The 23118-nt window shown below is 33.4% G+C and overlaps 3 protein-coding genes across 3 annotated transcripts; all 3 read right to left on the bottom strand.

The window, feature by feature from the left end:
• Window positions 1-11094: 11094 nt before the first annotated feature.
• Window positions 11095-11826, bottom strand: LOC139429469 (E3 SUMO-protein ligase ZBED1-like). Its single transcript, XM_071195233.1, has one exon. The coding sequence runs from the start codon at window positions 11824-11826 to the stop codon at window positions 11095-11097; it is 732 nt and encodes a 243-aa protein (XP_071051334.1).
• Window positions 11827-12055: 229 nt separating this feature from the next.
• LOC139429468 (uncharacterized) lies at window positions 12056-12853 on the bottom strand. The gene has a single exon (XM_071195232.1). It carries the CDS (start codon window positions 12851-12853, stop codon window positions 12056-12058), a length of 798 nt encoding a protein of 265 aa, XP_071051333.1.
• A 2577-nt stretch (window positions 12854-15430) lies between these two features.
• Window positions 15431-15928, bottom strand: LOC139429467 (uncharacterized). Its single transcript, XM_071195231.1, has one exon. It carries the CDS (start codon window positions 15926-15928, stop codon window positions 15431-15433), a length of 498 nt encoding a protein of 165 aa, XP_071051332.1.
• Window positions 15929-23118: the final 7190 nt, after the last annotated feature.

Genomic DNA, 23118 nt, shown 5'->3' with positions numbered 1-23118 from the left:
GCGTATGACTACGCAGAAATGAAAACAATTATAAGTGAAACTAGCGCTGTTAAAAAATTTAGACAAGAGACAGCTAAAAGCCACAAAGCTTTTACTAAAAAGAAGAGTAAATTGTCTAGTCTCCAGGAGAAATATGTTTGCCCGTGTTGCTAATGACAATATCAAGAGTCACCCGAAGAGGATTGGATCGAATGCTGCCATTGCAAGAAGTGGTGGTATGAGATATACACTTCTTATAAAAAGATAGGCCCATTTGTATGCGACAAATGTTCAAATACATTTGTTAATATTTAATATAAGTTAATATTTTAAAAGTTAAATCTATTTTTCATTACAAACATATAACTAATTTGGGTTAAGATTGACAATAAATATCTAAACATTTTGACTTTATGCACATTTTAGGGTGGATTGTTGAAAATAATGAAGAATTGGGTGGAGTCAAAACCATGAAATTAGATGAGTCCGCATTAGGAACGGCACAATGCTGTTTATTCTTTGACTCCCTCTTCGACAGCTTGAATGGTCACTCATAATACAACAATTCTAAACCATTAAGGAAGGGGGTTTCAAATAAATCAGAACACCATTCATTTTGGAATACAGCATTAATAGTTATTTGTATTATAAGTAAAGAAAGTATACTTTTTATAATCTCGGCTTCGCCTTGATTAGAATATTCGCGATTCGTAAAGAAGAAGTTACTTTTCTTTAAGAATAAAACATGAAGTTTTTTCGGACACTCAATTTAAATGAATTACCTACATTTTATAAGAAATTATTTAAAAAGTACACGACGAGCTCGAGAATTTGAGCAATTCTCAATTTCAGGTTAGGATTTAATACGAAAATGCAATTTTAACATTGCTTTGAACTTCCAAAAAGAAACGTCAAATCGCAACTTTAAAGTGATTTTTCGGTAAGTACTACACTTTTCCGCACTTTTTTGTTATCATTAACGCCTCTTTTGACTCATTTCCTATCGATTAAAAAAAAATCATCGATTTTTAAGAGAGACTCCTAATCTTGATATATGCCTATTTGATATACAAATTTAAAAAAAATTAAATTAACAAGATCATCTAAAAACTAATAATAAACAACATATTTTGTATAGGAGCTAACATGTCTAAAATTGTGGCTATTCGATATAAAGTATTTGTAAAAATTTAGAAGACATCCACACTTTAATCCTAATAATTATTTTTTACTTTCACTTAAAAATTTAGTCAAAAGTGAACTGTCTGGTTCAAAAATGTTTTTATTTTTGGCGTTTTCGTTTTTTTTTCCAGTATTAGCTTCTGTGACGATTGTACATTCACGTATCGGTAAACGCCGTGTATGCTGAGGCTCTACTAATTCCGGAAGCATACACTCATAATAATTTGCACACGCGCTGTGGTCACCTAAAATTTGTTTAAATGAATTATCTATGTCGTTCTTCAATAATTCTATGGCATTTGTTTAATTTTCTTGTTTTCGGAAATTAATGGCGGCCCCTATTACAGCCTTTCGGAATCTCAATATATTTTTCGAAATCAATTTCCGAAATTTTAATGGAAATCTGGTATGCAGAAATTTTGTTTGAAAAGTTTCTCAAAAGGTGATTGGAACACTCTATCTTTTGTACAGTTAAATTTTTGTACGGTCGGGCATCTAAAATACATTTGTACGTGCTGCTATCACCGTCAGCAATCATGGTTGAATATCGTAGATTATATAACGATTCGCTTTGACGAAATCCATCAACTAATGCCGCTGCTTCCATACCAGTAGAGCTACCTTATAATTTTTGTAGCACACATGACTTTTTGTGGAGTTTTTAATACATATAGAACAAAATTTGTTCTGTACCCCGAGATACAGAACTTTGCCGTATTTGTGGCCCACTATAGCTGCTGCACCAGACAATGCGTTATAATTATGCCTATATGATCGTTTACTCCAACAACCTTCAGCAATCACTGTGATCAACGGAAGACCGTCAACATCAACACTACCGGTTTGGATGGCGTACTCCGCTTCCTCTCGTGTAGCATACTCCATTACTTTCACAGCAGTACTTTCCCATGTTTTACATACTATATCTTGATTTTTCATATATAGTTTTGATGACATAAAAGGGACGTTCAAAACGGTAAAAATTTCCTCTTAAATGACACACCATAGAACCGGTTATTTAAAATTTTGCAGTGCTTAGCTAATTCGTTTTCCATCTCTTCAGTGAAAACATTCTGGAATCGTCCAAGGGAAGTTGCATGCCGCCCTGACTTGAGTCGCTTTCATTGTTAGATGGCGATACCGGCCATCTAACAATGAAATGAAAAACGTAAACCACACATAAATGACGGACAAATGTACGTAGAAATTAGTGGAAAAATACTTGTTGGCGCGATTGGTAACTGTAAGAAACTACACCTTCCTATAAGCTACCCAAATATTACATGCAAAGCAACGAAAAATACCTAACACCGGAACGAACGCTGACAGATGTAGTCTGAAGCATAGAAAATATTTATATTATACTTATACAGGGTGTTCCGGTGACTCGAGGTATAAAATTAACCTCATATACTAGAGCAAAAATGATGACGATTAGTGAAAAATATTTATTATAAAAGTCTTCAAATGGCCAAGATATGGGCCATCAAAGTTCAAAAATGTTAACACATTTTTCTAAATATTTTCAATACCGTTTATGGTAGAGCATTGAAATTTGGTACAGGGTAAACAAATATCAAGCAAAATCATTGAACCAATTTTGACTTTGATCGGGCGGCGACAACCATGCTATACAGGGAGTCCCTAAAATTTGTTTGCTCGGAACTTTTTTGTTCGATCGTAACCCTACATTTATTTTTGCAGTTTCTAATAGAAAATTTATTTTAGAAGCTTTTATCACTCTTAGATAATATTGATAAAAATCACCGTTTTCGTGTTAAATGCAAAAATGGTAGGCTCCCATTTCAATAACACTAAAAAAAAAGTCTAAGTCTGCCATGACAATTAACAAACGAATTCATTGACAGTTGTAAACACGCTTAGTCGTTTAAACAAATACTAAAAACCTTGTAGTGTTTGAAATGGAAAATTACACGTTTGGAGGACAAACCGATATGCTTTTAACATTGGGTGAATGTCTTGGAAATTCCGTAGCAGCCGCTAACCGTTATCGGCAAAAATTCCCGAATCGTAGAACCCCCAACAGAAAAACGTTTTCTCGAATTGAAGCCCGATCTTTCTGAACAACAGCAACCCTAGATCTGTTCGAACTCCTCAATTGGAAGAGTTAATTTTAGAACATGCAGAAGAAAATAGTACCGCTAGTACTTCGGACATGGCTAGGCGATTTGGGACGTCAAAAACGACTTTGTGGCGTATTCTTCGAGAGCAGCAGCTTTACCCATTTCACTGCTGGAAGGTTCAGGAAGTACAGCTTACCGATTATCCAATTAGATTGGAATATTGCCAGAAAATGCAACAGAAAATACAAATTGATAATCAGTTTTTAGAAAAAATACTTTTCACCGATGAATCTACTTTTTCCAAAGATGGAATAATTAATTTAAAGAATTTACATAGTTGGGCTGAAGAAAATCCAAAATTTTTCAAAACTTGGAAATCTCAATTGAGATTTTCTCTCAATGTTTGGGCAGGGATTGTTGGTCCCGTTTTCTTGCCGTCAAGACTTGATGGCCCTACATACCATCAACATTTGGAAGGATTGGACGAGTTCTTAGGTGACGTTCCGTTAAATACCAGAAGGGACATGTGGTATTTACATAATGGTGCCCCTGCGCACAGCACAAATGCAGTGAACGAATTTCTAGGGAACCGTTTCCCGGGACGGTGGATCGGACGAGGAGCTGAAGCATCGATAACTTGGCCGGCCCGGTCACCAGACCTTACACCTATGGACTTTTATTTATGGGGGCGAGTTAAATCATTGGTCTACAGCGTTGAAATTAGATCAGTCGATCAGCTCAGGCTACGAATCGTCGATTCATTCGACCAAATTCGAACGGAGATAAATGTACTGCCTAGAGTACGATTTAATTTAAGGCGACGATATCAGGCATGTATTGATGCTAACGGAGGTCTTTTTGAACATTTCCTATAGTATTTTTTATTACTTGTCTTGTTATTTTTTGTATTTGTTTTATTTTTCCTGTTAGCGTTGTCGTTAAAATTAAAGTTATTGTTTTGTATTATCTTTTATTAAATTAACTAAAACAAATTAAAAAGGGATTTATCTAGTCTACACTTGGAAATGTTACATACATAATATTTATGACGGCTCAGTTCGATTTTCACTTGTCATGGCCGACTTAGATTTTTTTTTTTTTTAGTGTTATTGAAATCGGAACCTAACATTTTTGCATTTAACACGAAAACGGTGATTTTTATCAATATTATCTAAGAGTAATAAAAATTTCTAAAATAAATTTTCTATTAGAAACTGTAAAAATAAATGTAGGGTTACGATCGAATAAAAAAGTTCTGAGCAAACAAATTTTAGGAACATCCTGTATAGCATTGTTCCCGCGGACCGATCCAATTTATAAATTGCCCAATGGTTTTACGTGATATTAGTTTATACTGTACCAAATTTCAGCACATTACCATAAATAGTGTTTAAGATATTTAGAAGAATGTGTTAAAATTCCATAACTTTGATGGCCTGTATCTTCGAAATTTGAGGACTTTTACTAATTTTTTTTACATGAATCGTCATCATGTTCACTCTAATATATGTGGTTAAATTTATTCCCCGAGTCACCGAAACACCCTGTATAGAAGCATTACTCCTCACTATTTTACCAATCAAATTGAATGCAGCGCTTCTATGTGGATTGTGTTACAAGTAATTTTAAAAAACCGCGAAATTTAAATGTATATATGATCGTATTCGTATATACTATGAGACTATTTTGAAACTGGCAAAGGGCATTTTCGAAATAAATTTAAAAATGATGATCAATTATTTTCAAATTTAAAAGTAAAAATTCATCATCATTTCTATTTATTTAGAAAATAAACTTAACACATTTTCAAAATAATCACCGCAGTTATTAATTGTAATCCACATGTTGACTTTTTAACATGATTGATAAATAAAACACAATGGTACATTACACAAATTTATTTTCTTCTTTTTAAAAAATAGCGATTTGCTTCCACAACTACAATATTCTTAGAGCTTACTTTGGTAATTTTACCTTTTAAAATATGGTTTACTCGTTTACAAAAATTAATTTAATAAAGATATTTAAGATAAAATTAATAATTATCTTCTCGGTGACAAATAAATGTAAAGTTTACATTATGTATAATTAAATGTTTAATATATTTTAAAACATGATTTCTTTGAAAGTCATTATCCAACACATGATTAATTATGCTATAAGCATTTCTCATCGCTTTCAAAAAAGTTGGAACACAAAATGTTAATTTACAATTTTCATACTGCTTGTGAGTAATAAAAACATTATCCTTACTTGCCCTATCTGGATTTTTATCGATAATATGGGATATGCGGAATTTGCACCTAAATTTACTACATGTTTTCCGCGCTACATAACCAGCTACGTTATTAAAAACATTTGTTTGGATGTTATTTAAATTAGCATCTATAGGAGGAAGCTGCCAATCTCCCTCCTCAAATAAATCACCTCCCTTACAACTATTTAAAAAAACTGGGGGTTTTAATAAAATGGAACTATAATCACTTTCATAATTTCCTCCTAATACATCGGGGGTAAACATTTTCCTCACAAGAAGTGACTTAAAGGATTCTCCAAACCCCTGACACGTTGGATTAATGTTCCTCCCCCTCATCTGCCGTATCTGCCCAAACAGATTTTCCAGTGGGTCTTGGTTTAATTGCCTGGGTATCATATAATTTATTGTTTTTTTCTCAAGTGCATCCCAAACAGCTAACATGCCTTTTAAGGTAATGACCCAATTCTTGAGGGATGGTGGTGTTGAATGTGATTTTGTGTTATAGTCCTCAAAATACATATTTGTAAGTTGTTTTATAGCGTCTAAAAGAATATAAAATAGAATACAATATTTTATATTTTGAGTATGATACCTCTCCAAAAGTTACAATGGCTACTGTTTTTTGCAACAATCATCTTCAACGGTTTTCCCTGTGTGTTAATTCTTAAAGAACCATTAACAGAGTCGAATAAATCGTCGAAGAATTTTAACACACGGGCTGTTTGCGACGCTTCTTTTGGCATCACAACTTTTCCATCAGCGCTCACTTCATCTGTATAAGTATAGAAAAAGAGGTAAATAGAATTTTATTTATGCTTACTGTTATTAATCATTACTTACTGTTTCTTGCCATTATGGTCATAGTAGCTGCCATTGTATGACTGAAAATTTGACTACAATATGATACTTTTATTTTCTTCAGTTTATCCTTCATTACATGTTGTTCAGTGATTTTTCGTAAAGCACGAAGTTCACCGCTCATAACGTCTACATAATAAGCAATTTTGACGTGGCTCCAAACTGCGGTTATTGTCTCATTGTTTTTGTGCCATATCAATTTCTTTTTTAATAATTGATTCCGAATTCCCTTCAGAAGATGAGGTGGATCATATAAAAGCACTACTCTTTTGTTGTTGACCCAAAAAACATGGGTCAACATGGGACATCATTATGTAACTGGTTTTTAGTGCCGTTTACTAGTAAATTTAGTGCTCCCTGATCAAGATGCTCCTTGATCACAGACAGTAGCAAGTATATCAAGGCTATATTCCTGCAACCGCTCTACTATATCCACTATCAGTTTAGCAAGAGCGTCGCTATTAACACCACCACTAGAGAACATGTAGGCTATTGGCTGTTTCCATTTTTTTACAATACCTTGTATCATAAATACAAGTGCCCTATCAGCAATTTTGTTAGACTTCTTATAGCCAAGATTTTCCACACCAACAAAAGCATCTGCTCTTGTATTATAGCTGATATTGGCATCTAAAAAAACCTCATCAAACATTAATATTGATACTCGTTCTTGTACTTTCATTTTTTTAACAGTAGATTCCAAATTTTTAAATACTGCATCGTTTAATCCTGTTTCAATTGGTATCGACTGGAGTAGTTTGGTTATGGTGTCTCGTGATGGCAAGGAAAAAAAGGCACTCAAGAATTTATAGCTTCTACCTGACTGTTTGTACAATGACAGGCAAAACAACTTCTCCTCAATAGTGTATCGTCGTCCTCTCGGTTTATATTTTGATAACCGTAATTGTGTTTTACAAAAATTTAATTGTATGGGGTTTAAACCCTCAAACGCCTTTAATGGATTGTTGTAAAACATTTCTTCTGCTTTGCGTAAGCGTTGTTTTAAATTTAAATTTCGGTTACGAATAGCAAAATTTTGTCGTTTTAAGTTTTTCAAAGTCACCAATAACTTTGCATCACCATAATGTTGTTGGAACGGAACACTTAACTAAACGATACACAGAGTATCTCTGTGGTTACCAATCACTTTGACTCTGTGTTGGTAACATAGTTTGCAAGTTGCGTATGTAGCGCCATCTAGTCGATTGTGTTACCGACTAAAATTCCGTCTTTATTTTATACCTATAAGATATCACACCGTTGTCTGAAGGTAGGTATTAAACACCATTGCAGTGTGACCATCACACATACCGCCTACAGAATAGAACTCAATAGGAATCTTGCCCCATGCGGACTCTTACCCGTCGTTACTCTATATTATTTAAAAAACTGTGTTGAAAGTTTCAACATGATAACTAACTAATGCAATGTTTACCTTTTATAGCTGTAGTTACACGGGGCTCTTGAGGTACAGTACAACTTCTTCTTCATTATTTTGTGCCTCGAAATATCCTTGTGCTTCTACAAGTTCCGTGTGCATTGACGACAAAGAAAATTGTTCAGTAGAAACATTCGTAGTAGTGGTAAGAGATGTTCCTGTAAATGATTTAATAATTGGAATTTGGAAAAAATATAGAATATTTTTGTCTCTTATACAGCTAGATAAAGACATGGAAGTGGAAGTATCTTACTTGTGCGCAATTGCTCACTTTCATTTTTTTAAATTATTACGGATTTACATGAACTGTAATTTTCGTTAGCATTCGGAATTCTCCCATATGTAGGTGCATTTTATAAATTTGTATGATGTCTTTCCAAAACAGAAATACCAATGAATAATTGTGTGAACAGTAATGACAAGAAGAAATAAATGTTATAAATGTATTATTCTTTGATTGACTTGAAACACAATCGTATAGTTCCTCACCCTGTTTAGCATATTTTTTTTTCGTTTCATTCACTAAATATTTAATAGCACTACTATTATTTTGGACTTGGTCACAAACTGTGGCAACAATGTGTAATCAAACTTCTTCTACCGCCAATACAGTAAAGTAGTTCCGGTATAACTGGAAGTGTTAGATATTTGAAAATATTTTAGTCGAAGAGAACGCAATTGATAATACTTAAATCTGAATTTTCAAATTTGTATTTTGGCCAGAACCTGTAAAGTTCTAATGGACGGTCGTCGTGGATGACCTTGTATAGTGATATATTCACTCACCTGAACATGGTTGGTAATTTTATTTGATCGCTCTAGACTAGGGTTGCGCATCGATAGAAAAACATCGATGTTAGCACGGATGTTAAGTTTGAATGTCTGATATCGATGTCATCGATATATCGGATAGAAAACATCGATGTTTCGAAAAAATCGGTTTCAAAGTAAAACTTCATTGCAAAGATGAGAATAAAACACAAGGTTCAACAAGGTTCTTACAAGAGTATATTTATGTTAAAATAAATAAATAAAATAAATATTAATTATTATTATAAACGCAGTATAATATATAATATTGGTCGAATAGGATCGGGTTGGGTCGGGACAAAAATGTATCAGATTTCTAGATGGCGACGTAGAGAAATTAATTATTTATTGGGTTTACACCAATGGCAACCTGTCAAATATTTAATCCATATATATAACAATTAAATCTGATACTATTTTTGGTATGTTTTGAGCCAACTATATTACTCTAATCTAATAGTTAGTAAACTTATAATCTAATCTAATACTTATAGTAAAATAATTATAAGTCCCATATCTTTTTGTCTAAAGTCTGTAAAAACAACAATTTAGACAATCTTGCACCTTTTAATCTATTTCGTTGCTGAGTAAGTGCTTGACCAGCTTTTGAAAACAGTCGCTCAGAGGGAACAAATGTTGCCACCGTAGAAAGATATTTATTTGCTATCTTGCTAATTGTTGGATATGCAGATTCTAGGTTTCTCCATATTTCGAGTGGATTGTTGTTTATTTCACACACGGGGTCTTCAGGTACAGTACAACTTCTTCTTCATTATTTTGTGCCTCGAAATATCCTTGTGCTTCTACAAGTTCCTTGTGCATTGACGACAAAGAAAATTGTTCGGTAGAAACATTCGTAGTAGTGGTAATAGATGTTCCTGTAAATGATTTAATAATTGGAATATAGTAAAAATATAGAATATTTTTGTATCTTATACAGCTAGATAAAGACATGGAAGTGGAAGTATCTTTGCGTTGTGCATCAAGAACCATATCCTTAAGTAACCTTACAGACCTTGAGCAGGCAAGAGGATCTTTGAAGAATATTTTTTTAAATCTAGCATCCAACAACGTAGACAATGCGAGAAAATTAACATTTTCCATTTGTCCAAACCTATTCGTACATTCCTTTAATACTGCATCTTTCAAAGCAATTGAAATAGGATCTTCTTCATAATTTAATGAGGAAATCTTTTTACCATGCAATGTACCATGGGAATAACCATACTGGAGGTTAAGTATTTTTCACCACAACACTCTGTGGATGTTGATTCTAATGGCTTTAAAATTTCTTGCACTTCTTGCGTTAAATTCACTAATTTACTTATCTCACACAGCCGCTTTACTTTTATTTGTGATTGTGTCTATGTGCTTGTTCTCTAAAACCTTTTGATACTTGCTTACTAGACCAACAAATATTGCCTCATCAGCGGCTGTAAAATTTGGTATTCGAGATTTGCATACCGTTTCAATTGTAATCACTTCAATATGGTACCTATGACTTAATATGATATTTTTAAATCGTCAACACAAATATAATGGTGTGTCCTTTCTATTTTTCCTTACGGTTTCACACGCATACAATTCTGCTTGCAAATCTTTTTACAGCTGCTCCGAATTAAAATAATTGTCGAAATAAATGTGATGAGTTTTTCCAATTAGATTCCGGGTCAGGTCTTTCACAACTCTTGCTCCCAAACTTGTTTCAGTACTATTATTGATTTTTCCAGTGTAAATTTGAAACTGACATGCATAGTCTGATTGGTCAGTTCGAATCCATACTTTATAAGCCCTTTTGATTGGTTTTAAACCCCTTTTAACCCGACGTTTTATAACTCCTTGAAACTAATCATGGATTCATCAATTGACTGGTACTTATTGGACAAAAAACAAGATGAAAACGTTTCAGTTAATGATTCAATAAGAGATCAACACACAAGATAATTATTTATCATAATTTGGAGTATCTTTTTTACAAATGCTATTAGAAGTAATAATAACAGGAGTAGGATTAATTATGCCAGACGTTCCCAATCTTTCTCGGTTTGCGGCTCCCTAAATAATCGGATTTTTTCCGCGGCGCCCTTAATTAATACATCTGATTTTTTTTTCAAAATGTTTGACTTTTTTGAAAAATTGGAAAGCTTTCTTTTTTAAAAGCGATTACCCATTTAACAGCGAAAAATTAAAAACAGATACTTACTATTTTCCTTGGGAAGAAAGAAGAAAGCCCAAGAGGTTGAGCAGCCTTCTCCCCGATCATCTGGAATTACAAGGAATCATGGGTGTTAAATTGTTCTATGTGAGGCTTCCACCTGTTCCCATTGTATCAAATGTTTCAACAGGATTGTTTTTGTCATGTAAAAAGTGAAATGATTCATAAGCATACCATTTAGATTTATATGACTGGTTTCATGTTGGATTTTGTTGTACTTAAACGACTTCTTTTGTCTGTAATAACCAAGCCTGCTTTTGAAAATACCCGTTCACATGGTACTGAGCTTTTCTTGGGCAACACGTTTTAGGTAAGGATATTGATATCCATGGATCCTCCACCATTTTAACGGATCCTCGTTTCTAGGAATTAATCCGCATTCGAGAAATCTCTCGATTTCAATAATAGCGCGTGTTGATGTTGAGGAAGTTTCTTGAGGAACAGCTTTATCGGATGTATTTTTGTCAAATGCGGACCACACCGAAAGTTCATCATCATTCACCTCTTCTGAGGAATTTATGCGAATATTTTGATCTTGTGTACCTTCATTCGAATTCGATACCTTAACAATCATGTCAGTCACAGCAGATATCATTTGTTCCTTAACCAGCCCTTGTGCTGTTTGATTTGTAAAAGCATGTAACTTAAATCTAGGGTCGCAGAAACTGGCCCCACAAAGAATTCTGTTTTCATGGACTTTTTCTAAACGATTCTTAATACCACTTTGAAATATTTGTAATAGTTTTTTTATACAATCAGATAAATCTTTTTGTAGCAGTTTTGCACAGATATCAGTTAAACCATTGACGACAGGTATAACAATTGCTGCAGTTCCGTAAGTGTCACCACTAAATATTTTTGTGGCCGACTCAAACGGTTTTAGAATTTGTACCAATTCTTTCAGAATTTGCCATTCTTTTTGCTCTAAAATCGGCAGATTGGTACTTAGTAGCGCTGTTGTTGCCTTTACAGCTTCTTCAAGTTGTATAAATCTTTCGAGCATATAGAATGTGCTATTCCTTCTCGTAGGGATGTCTTGCAACAACTTAAGTGGATTATTATTGCCATTGTTCCGCTTATTAAAGGTTATTTAAAATAACTCCACTTCTCGTATTATTACTTTATTTAATATTTAACTGAATACACATACAAAACTTATAACAAGAACCTCTTTCTCTAACTGTCACGTCTCCCTCTTTTTCTCTCAATTCATATTTTTTTTTTTAATTTATTTAACATAAAATTGAATTGTCAATTAAAAGTCTTTTTACAAAGTTCTGAAATTTTTCTTTACATAAAGGTTTTGTAAAACCATCAGCAACATTTTCTTCAGTATTAACATATTTAACTATTATTTCTTTCTTCAACACTAAATCTTTAATAAAATTAAACTTTATATCAATGTGTTTTGTTCTCTTTGAATTTTCAGAAATTTTAATTAAACTTAAAGCACTTTGATTATCAATCATTAAATTATTGTCTCTCGTTCTTACTTTAAAGTCTTTTAATAGTCCCTTCACAAAAATAATTTCCTGTGCTGCATTTGATGCTGCCACAAACTCTGCCTCTGCTGTTGATAATGCCACACAACTTTGTTTACGACTGTTCCAAGTAACGATATTAGTTCCATAAAACACTACTACACCACTGGTACTCTTTCGATCCGATTTATCACCAGCCCAATCTGAATCAGAAAATCCATCAACCACATCACCACTCTCCTTCTTGTACAATATACAATAACTTTTAGTTTCCTTCAAATATCTCAAAACTCTTTTTGCAGCTTCCCAGTCACTCTTTTTAGGTGTGTTTACATTTCTATTTAAAAATGATGTTGCAAAAGCTATATCAGGTCTTGTACATGTAGCTATGTACATAAGACTTCCCACTACTTCTCTATATGCAATATCTTTTAACTGCTCCCCCTCACTAAAATAACCAGTTATCATGGGAGTTAACTTTCCTTTACTTTCCTTCATACCATATCTGTCCAGAATTTTATCTATGTATCTTGATTGTTTGATAAACATTTTGTCCTTTTCGTGTATAATTTCCATTCCTAAAAATTCATTTATCTTTCCCAAATCTATTGCCTTAAATTCACTTTTCAAATTTTCTAGAACTTTCTCGTATCTTCCAGTCAATAATATATCGTCCACGTATAATAACATCCATGCATCGTCACTTATATATAAGCAATAATCCACTTCTGATCTTTTGAAACCATTTTCTAATGCAAATCTATTAAATCTTTCGTTCCAACATCTTGGGGATTCTTTTAAACCATACAGTGATTTATTCAACTTTAAAACCCTTCCTGGAATCTCTTCAATACCTTCAGGTATTTTTATATACACATCTAGGGTTCGGAATACCGACCGAAAATTGAATACCGGTATTTCGGTATATTTTCAATGTGATACCGGTATACCGGTATTAATACCGGTATTGGAAAAAAATATAAAGATGCTAAAAATCTAAAGGTAAAATAATGAATGAAACGAAATTTGATAATAAATTTATTATAAAAATGTAAAATAAATAAATAATTATTCATTATATATATCAATAAGTCGTAGTGCAAATGCTTAATACAAAATACTTATTTGTAATACGACTTATTAAAATGTGCTCTTCAAATACATAGGTTTTCTAATGTATTATCATTAAGTTTACAACGGATTGTTGTACAAAAACTTTGGACTGATGAGAAAACCCTCTCTGATTCCACGCTTGTTGGAGGAATGGTGATTTGATTGAATGGTGATTTTTGAAGATGACTGCTTGGCTTCCAAAGTGATACTTTTGGAAATTAGTGGAGCAGATGATAATTTTTCGTTAATAGCGATATTTATTCTTATTCACTTGATGTACTAGTTAAATATTTTTGTTCATGTGATGTACTCGGTAGGTTTTCTTTGTTTTCGTCCGTTAGTCTATTTAATAAACTTATAATTTTTTGTCTTATATTCGTTTTGCTTAATAACGGAAAAAAAAAGATATTTTGTGTATTGTTGTGTAGGTATTGTAATACTTGAGACAAACTTGAGTGACGTTCTAATAGTCTCTGTAATAAAGTATTATGTAAGTTTTGCAATTGGGAAATTTGATTCTTTAAGAGTTTCTATCATAAATGTTACAGCTACATCTGCCATTAAGAGGTTTGCATCTCTTCGACATAGAGCCTCCACTGCTAATTTGACAGGTGTTAGTGATGATATTGCATCATTAATTTTACGGAAAATAAAAATTTATAAAAATACGAAAATACCGAAAAATACCGGTATTGTGGAAAAAATACCGGTATTAAAATTTGACAAAAATCGGTCGGGATCCCGGTATCGGTATTACCGGGATTCCGTTATTCCGAACCCTATACACATCTGACTGTAATTTTCCATTCAAGAAAGCAGATGGAATATCTATTTGTTGTATTGTCCAACCATTATTTAAAGCGTTTATTAAAAATAGTCTTATTGATGACATTCTAGATACAGGTGCATACAATGTTATATCCGAATTTCCCTTGTATTGAAAACCTTTAGCCACTAATCTGGCTTTCTTTGAACCATCTCTTTTCTCTGTAAATACCCATCTTGTATCTATTAGTTTTGCTTGTTCCGGCAATTTCGTTACTTTCCATGTTTGTTGTTCTTTCAACGAATTAATTTTAATTTTCTATTGCTTGCCTCCATCCTTTCTGTATAGCCTCCCTGAAATTTTTGGGTTCTTCTATTGATGTTAAATAGGCACTGTACACTTCATATTCATCTAAATATTTTGGCTTATTAACTTGTCTACCAGATCTAGATTCATTTTTTAATATTTCATTTTCAACGTTCTCTTCATTGTTTTCTTCTGTATTATCATCTATTGTTTTCTCTTTTATTTTCTTAATAAATGGTTCTATATTTTCTTCACCTTCTTCTTCGAATTTATTTTCTATATATTGAATATTCCTTGCATCAAAAATAACATCTCTGGTCACTAGTATTTTATTCTCAATTGCATTCCATACTCGGTATCCTCCATTATGATAACCTACAAATCTTGCTGGTCTTGCTCTAACATCCAATTTATTTCCTTTTGGTAAGACTGTCATCCAACAATTACTTCCAAAAATTCTCAACTTATTCAATTCATTTTGTCCAAACCATAATTTTGCTCTAGGTATTCCACCATTTGAAACAGTTGGTGACCGATTCAGTTCATAAGCTGAGGTTCGAACTGCTTCACCCCACAAATGCTTCGGCAAACCAGAATCTATAAACTTTGTTCTCACTTTATTTAACAAGGTACGATTCATTCGTTCAGATATACCGTTTTGTTGAGGAGTATAAGGCATGGTATACTGTAATTCTATTCCTCTGTTCTGACAAAAATGTTGTAATTTTCTCGATCTGAATTCACCACCATTATCACATCGTACTCGTCTAGTTTTTAGTCCATGTTGCGTTTGTATATATCTAATTGTATTAATTAACTCTTCACCTGCTTCATCTTTAGATTTTAATAACTTAATTATTGTAAAATGTGAAAAATCATCAACGATAACTTGGAAATATCGTTCTCCATCATTTGTTGTTGGTGTAATTGGTCCACATACGTCAGAGTGAATGAATTCTCCAACTTTTTTTAGAATTCTTTATGTGTTTATCAAATCTTGATCGTGTTCCTTTTCCTTCAATACAAATACTACATTTTTCTTCACTAAATGGTAATCCCAAAAGTTTCAACCCTTTTATATTTAAGTGACCCAATCTTTTATGCCATAAATTTCTATCTTCGTGTACAGAACTTGTGTAAACCATATCATCACTCATTCTTATTTGTAAGTTGAGTATATAAGCTCCATTCAATTGATTAGCAAATATTTCAAAATTATCTTTCTCGATTTTAACCTTATTTTCCATGAATGATACCAAAAATCCTTTCTTTGTTAAACTTCTTACTGATAATAAGTTTCGATATAAACCATCCACTACCATAACCTCGATTTTAATACTTTTTCCTTTATAATCTGCTCTAATAATACCTTTGTGTGTTCCTTTTAAAATTTTACCATCGGCAATTGTTACTGATACTTCATTCTTTAATTTGTTCATGTTTTCAATATTGGACATTAATTTATTACTTACTAGATGATTTGTAGCTCCTGAATCAACAATAAACGAAGTATTTCCATAATTTTCAAGACAATTAAAAGCAACACATGAAATTTCTTTCTCCGTTTGTGCACTATTACCATGGTATCCTCGACCTCGACCTCTTTGATAATTTCCTGGTCTTCCTCTTCATCTATAATTTTGATTAGATTCTTTATCAGTTGTTTCTCCTTTTTCAAGTCTAACTCTACAATTTATCGCTTTATGTCCAGGTCTTTTGCATCTAAAACATTTCATAGTCCTTGAATTAAAAGCTACTTCCCTATTAATATGATCCTCTTTATTTCCGTCTTTTAACTCTTCATCCAATAATCTTGACTTCACAAAGTCCATAGTCACTTGCGTTGTTATAGTTTCAATAGCCGTAATCACATGGTTGTATTTCTCATTAATCGTAAGTAAAAGATGACATACCTTGTCACTTTCGTCCATTTTTGTGCCCAAGTTCTCTATTTCCCTTATAATCATATCAAATTTGTGAAAATGTTCCTCCATATTTAAGTTTCCTTGTTTTAATGATAAAAGTTTTCTCATTAAATGTAATTTTGATACAACACTTTTTCTCTCAAAAATATCTTGTAAAACTTTCATCATATCCTTTGCTGTTAAACAATCTTTAATTAAATCTATATGTTTGTCAGTTATACATTGGACTATTATTGATTTAGCTTTCACATCTTTTGTTTTTAGATCTGCCTTTTTTGTTTCGTCAGTTTCCTCATTAATGTCCTTATATAAAACTTCATCTACCATCTTCTCCTCCAAAATACACTTTACTCTGAATCTCCAATTTCCAAAGGATTCGGATGACAACATAGGTAAATTTACTTGAGTCATGATGTCGAGCGTTTTTTTTTTAAGGTTATGTTTTTAGTCTTTTCTTTTACAACCACGTAACTTCTCGTATTTAATCTATTTATTCTTTTGCGGCATCTGGGCCCATAACCTATGAAAGGTTATTTAAAATAACTCTACTTCTCGTATTATTACTTTATTTAATATTTAACTGAATACACATACAAAACTTATAACAAGAACCTCTTTCTCTAACTGTCACGTCTCCCTCTTTTTCTCTCCCTCTTCTTAGTACCAATCTTTACTTTCTCTAACACCGCTGATACGTTAAGAATTTTGCACTACTTGTAGTACTTCGTTTAAAAAACGCCACAATTTTCTTAACTTTTTCTATTATGGATACAATATTATCGTCACATTTTAGTCCAGCATTGACTATTAAGTTTAGGGTATGCGCCAAACAACCAAAGTGATTCCACTTTAATCGGGTTTCCATTGCATTAACAATATTATACGCATTGTCGGAAATTCCTAATAATACCTACTCTTTGATGTTCCAATCTGTCACTACCGTATCAAGACATTCGGCAAGATTTGCAGAGGTGTGGTTTCCTGGCAAATTGTTGCATTCTAAGAGAAGCGATTTTAAGTTAAATTTGTCGTCAACATAGTGTGCAGTCACTGCAATGTAAGCCTCATTATTAATTGAAGTCCAGCAATCTGTGGTTATGCAGATCCGCTTTGCTTCTGTAAGTAATTCTTTTACTCGAAACCTACATTTTTCAAATAATGCCGGAAGCATAGTACGTGATATAAAATGTCTGCTTGGTAACTGATAACTCGGATTAAGTTCGTGTATAAAATCACAAAACGCTTGTTCTTCGACCAATTTGAAGGGTTGGAGAGATTTTGTAAATAACAACGTGAGCTTACTATCAAGAGTGGTTTTCTTGCTTTCATTTAATGGCCTATTCATATACGTTGTTATCGGAACTACTCTTTGATTTTGTGTTGCTGGTTGAGATTCACTCTAATAAAAGTTGAAAGAAAAAGATTGCAATAAAAAAATCGGCAAAACATACTTTACTAATTAATATTTAATATTAATATTATTATTTTAATATTAATATTTTTATTTTAATATTAATTATTACCTGTTGTGAGTTAGAAGATGTACTATCTCTTCTAGCTGTCGAAGTACTGGAACTTGGTATGGATACAGTCGGATGTTTACATTCCAAATGTTTTTTTAAATTGGTTATGCTTGTTTTGTAAGAAAACACCCTTTTGCATAAATTGCATTTGGCAAAAAATTCATCTACCTGGTCGTAAAACAACCATATTTCACTAATTTTTCTTCTTTGTGTTGACGACATTCTTTTTTATTGCACAAATTCGTGAATATTTTACAACAACACGCTTGTTCAAGTTTGTTTACGAGTTTGTGAGCACATGGCACGAAGTGAATACATTTACCGAAAAAATCCGAGCTCTTACGATAAGAGCTCGGTTGAAATAGCAATAGCAATGCCGGCACGCACTAGATCATATGATGATCTGCGATTTTTCGTTCACAGTGATCAAATCACAGGTTGCTATTTATTGCTCATCTCTAGTCTAAACTAACCTGATCCAGTTACATTACTATTCCTTTCCGTATTTCTTTCGCGCCTATATGAACTTAAAAGGCTTTTCATTTTCGCCTTTAATTCCTTCTTAGGAAAATTAAATTTTGCGGCTATTTCCTCCCATAGGTCTTCACGTTTAATTTTGTTATAATAATCCTTGTGTTGTGGATCCCACAACATGTTCAACGATCCGTATTCTTCAATTAATCGAATTGATGTTTCGTTATCCATTTTTGTGTCCACACACGTCACACTCCCCTGCGAACGTATACTGCGAATCACTGCAAATGTTCGTTAGCAACAGCTGAAACACGATACGCCGCGCGCTATTGCCGCGCGCGAATGCCGCGCAATGTCTGGACCCACCTTAAACCTTTTTACAAACCTGCGCCAACGCCAACTCCTTCATGTCTCTGTTGTGATAGTCCGTATTATTAATTTCCCATATGCATGGATATTTTTCGATTGACATTATTAAATTTTCGGGATCACACATTTTGTTAACTATTTTGCGCTGTATTGAAATAGTCTTTGTATGTAGAGAGAGGGGTGCGTAATTTTTACGCGCACTTAGGCCCCAGTGGGCCCCTTGTTCATACTCCCTTGGAGGCTCGAGATGGTAGAGAAGATCTCGTTAGGTGACGATACCGCTTACTCGTTTCCAATGACCAGTTACCGCCGCCCCGACCCCGAGGGGTCAGAGGGCGCTCACGCGCATTCGTCCCTATAAGTCGAGCCTCACACACATGCGTGCTAACGACAACCAGAGATGTTAGACTGGTTGCCGGGACCGACGGCTTAACGTCCCCTCCGAAGGACGGGGGGCGACTCAACGTGAATTCACCGGGGTTCGAACCCGGGACGTCTGCGTGTTAACCCGAGAGCTAACACGCTGAGCCATCACGCCCCCCGTCGAAATAGTCTTTAAACTGATCCCCAATTTCTTGGTTATATATATGATTTCCTTTCTGCAGATATTCAACCCGTAGCATATTGTGTAAACAGCATATTATTGTAGCAGTAGTTCCAGACTTAATCGCTATTGAAGCATAAAATATACTGAATGTTTGCGAAAGTAAAGCAAATGCATTTTCCGATACTCTTCTCGCGCGGCAAAATCGGTAATTAAAAATTGCTTTAGAATTATTTTGAATTGCCTAATTTTTCGGATACGGTTTCATCATATGATTGCCAAGACGAAGCTTTTTGTCTTGGTAAACATATGCCATATGAGCATATGCCAATGTATACTTTCTTTTTCATGAGGTATATTGAATGTTCCAGAACGAATCTGGTTACCTATAGCCGATTTTTCAAAAATACTGCTATCCCCTTCTTTGCCGTAAGAGCCAACATTTATAGCAGTAATCTTGTAATTGGAATCGACGAGAGCTAACAGTACAATTAAGAAATAGTTCTTATAGTGATAAAGTACGGATCCACTGTTCTTTGGGTACAATATTCTTATGTGTTTGCCGTTAGTCACCCCTATGGAATTTGATGCAATATTTAAAAAAAACCTTTTTCAGTCTGCAGTGATACAAACTTCTCGCGATTTTTCTTTCCTTTCTTCTCAAAAGTAATAACAAAATTTCGTCATCGTCATGCTCTTGTAACAAGAGCAACAATTTGTTATTATATAGCGAATCTATTGTACGGTTACCCAAACATGAAGCTGCGTCTATACGCAGCGTTTTGACGCATCCGTCAGACGTGTGCGTAGGACGCTTGCCGCAGACGCGGATAGGAAATCCCACTTTAAGGCGGCTACTTTAAAGTAATTTATTAAGGACCCGTTTAATAATCGATCCTTATTTTATTAACTAATGCCTATACAAACGCGCTAACGTCGGCGTTAAATTAATGCCGACTTATTATCTTATATCTTATTGGCAAACTATGCAAAGTAGACACATGTGCCCATCACTTATATCTTGAATACTTTGTTTATATTCTGCCTGTCCACTAGACTCATCTAACCCCCATTTACAAATTAATTTTAAAGGGTTTAACGCTACAACATCTTGGGTTTCTAAAACATTTTTTTGAGCGACTAATAATTGTTGTCCAAAAGAGATTGTTAATTTATTTCTGCCGCGTTGAGAGATATTATAATGTCTTTTTTTCTGGATAATACTTTGTCTTAGCATGTTGAAAGATTTTATAACTGGGAAATTTTTATTTATGTTTTGCTCTAATAATGTTGTATTTATTCCTTGTTAATTGTGCATCTACAAACATTGCCAAAGCTTCTTCCCCAGAAATATGTCCTGTCGCCACTTCTTCTCGCTTTTGAAACGCTTCTCGATATTTCGAAGCTCGAGAAAGCGATTTTTGCGTCATCTCCTTTAAAACATTAGATGCGTCCACTTTCCCCGCTTTTTGCAAGGACATATGTGTAGCATATGCTAACTCTTCTGTAGAACAAGAGCTTCGAATTTTTCTTCGGTCTTTAAACGTTTCGTGCGTTCACTGCATTCTGCAAGCTTTGCTCGGATCGCCCACCAGACCTAACACAAGTATGTTTTCTTTGTGGTGCCGATATCGGTGCATATAGCCGAAAACCTATAGCAGTTTCCAACCAGTGTTTTTCACTTTCCTGGAATCTGGTATTAGATCTACACGTTTTAGCCCATTTTTGTTTAAAAATACTATAAAACAGATTTAAAACTCTATTGAGATCGAGTAGATTTTCTTTGGGACATAATGTCCGTGATTGAATTTCTTTTTTTAAGTGATTAAACTGATGATCCAATTGCTCATGTCCTGAATTTCGTATAATTTCAAACAAGGTTTTTCTTGTAATAAAAATAAGCTCTCTCGACGATTGAGATCCTAACAAAATAAAAAATACAATATTAGGAATATGCTATGACAATATATCAACAGAATATCATTTGTCACGTACATATCTCGCTGCAGCATTTTTGCAGAGTTTTTACAAAAACATCTCCATTTCAAGAACGAGCACGTTTGAGCAACCGTTTTTTTAAACATAAAGATGAATCTATAATTTAAATATTAGTTTCAAATTCCAGATCTAAACATGTTGAGATCATAAACTTTTTCAAGAAATTTCAAGAATTTTATAGTTAAAATTATTTAGCAAGTTTCTATTACTTTTATCTATTTCTTAATTAAATTCCTCGCAATATGGATATACAATATCATAAACTTTTTCGCTTTCGAAGTTTATTTGAAAGAATGAAATGTAGGGGTGACGTCGATATTTTTCTTTTTTAAAAATGTTCTTGACATCACGTGCGAATACATATCCTGAAGACATTTGATCCATTTTTTTTAAACTTAGTAGCTGTCCAGTTTTTACGAAAAAAATCGTTAAACTTCACCAATTTACGCAATAATTTCAAGTGCTCACTTGAAGGTTAACCTTCATAAACCCATGGTCAAAAACTTACATTAAATACCGAGTGGGGCCCAAACATACCCCAACATTTTTTTGGCTTATTATTTTTTTTAATGTTATAATTATATAAAAAAAATATATAAAAAAATATATTTTTACATAAAAAAGTTGTCAGCATTGATAAATGAGTAAACGCATTTTGAAAAAATAATATGAAATGATTAGAAATAATAACGACAAAAATAATTATGAAAAAGGAACAAGCATTTTAGTAACATTTTAAATAATGATTTAATTATCACACTGATTGCACCGAATACAAAACTTTCGAGATTTCCTGTCTTTACTTCTGTCGCATAAGAAACATCGCTGCTTTCTGTCAATAACGGGAACAGGTTGTTCGCTCCTTACGTTTAATTCTGGCAAAATGGTTAACATGGATTGTTTTATACTGGAATGTAACGACTTGTCATTTTGGTATTTACGAATTATGTTTTTCCTAATTCATTCTTAGCCCAACTCCAACAAAAACATTCTTCTTGTATCCAAGCGATTTTTTTTCCAATCTGGATTTTTCAACATCCAAAGTTTATAGGCGTTGATGCCACCAATGCCCAGCAGATTAAAAAATATTGCCATCGGCCACCGATTACTTTTTCTTTGTGTCGTGAATTCCTTCGCTAATTTATCTGTTGTGTCAACTGTCAACGTTTGCAAACGGAGACCAAACTGTTGGCAACGTTTGGTGTTTGTGTCATCTTAAATTTAAAGTCAACAAAAAAGAATGGCAGAAGCCCGAAATTATTTATTTAATGGGTTAGTGTATACTATCTTTGAAAATGAAGAAATTCATGATAAATTGAGCAGTATGTACCTATAAATTAAAGTTGTAAATAAATGTGATTAAATAATAAATAAATGCAAATAAATCAATACACTGAATAAAAAAGTATATTGTTTTTATAATTGTAGATGAAGATTAATTTCAACTTTATTGTAAAAAAAATTCCGGCGCTGTGGAAATATCAATACATACAGATGAAAGTAAGAAATCAACTTGTACCCTTTTGTCCAGATGTACAACAGTCACCTTTAAATACCGTATTCTCTCAAAATAATCTGATATTGATTAACTCTACCACAGATTTGTCTCCAATAATTCGTGATCATTCCTATCTAACAGCTGCGAACATTACCACTCCAACCACAAGTAATGCACCTCAGACACCGGTGAATAGCAGAAGACGTAAAAGGTGTGAAGTAAATGCACTTCACACCTATCGCCGGAAACTGCTGGAAGTCGAAGAGAGAAGAGCGGCAGCAATAGAAAAGTTGACGGA

Source organism: Onthophagus taurus, chromosome 3, assembly GCF_036711975.1.
Source record: "Onthophagus taurus isolate NC chromosome 3, IU_Otau_3.0, whole genome shotgun sequence".
Lineage (NCBI taxonomy): Eukaryota > Metazoa > Arthropoda > Insecta > Coleoptera > Scarabaeidae > Onthophagus > Onthophagus taurus.
The sequence above is the reverse complement of the archived record's forward strand: the minus strand, read 5'-3'. Positions and strand labels throughout refer to the sequence as shown.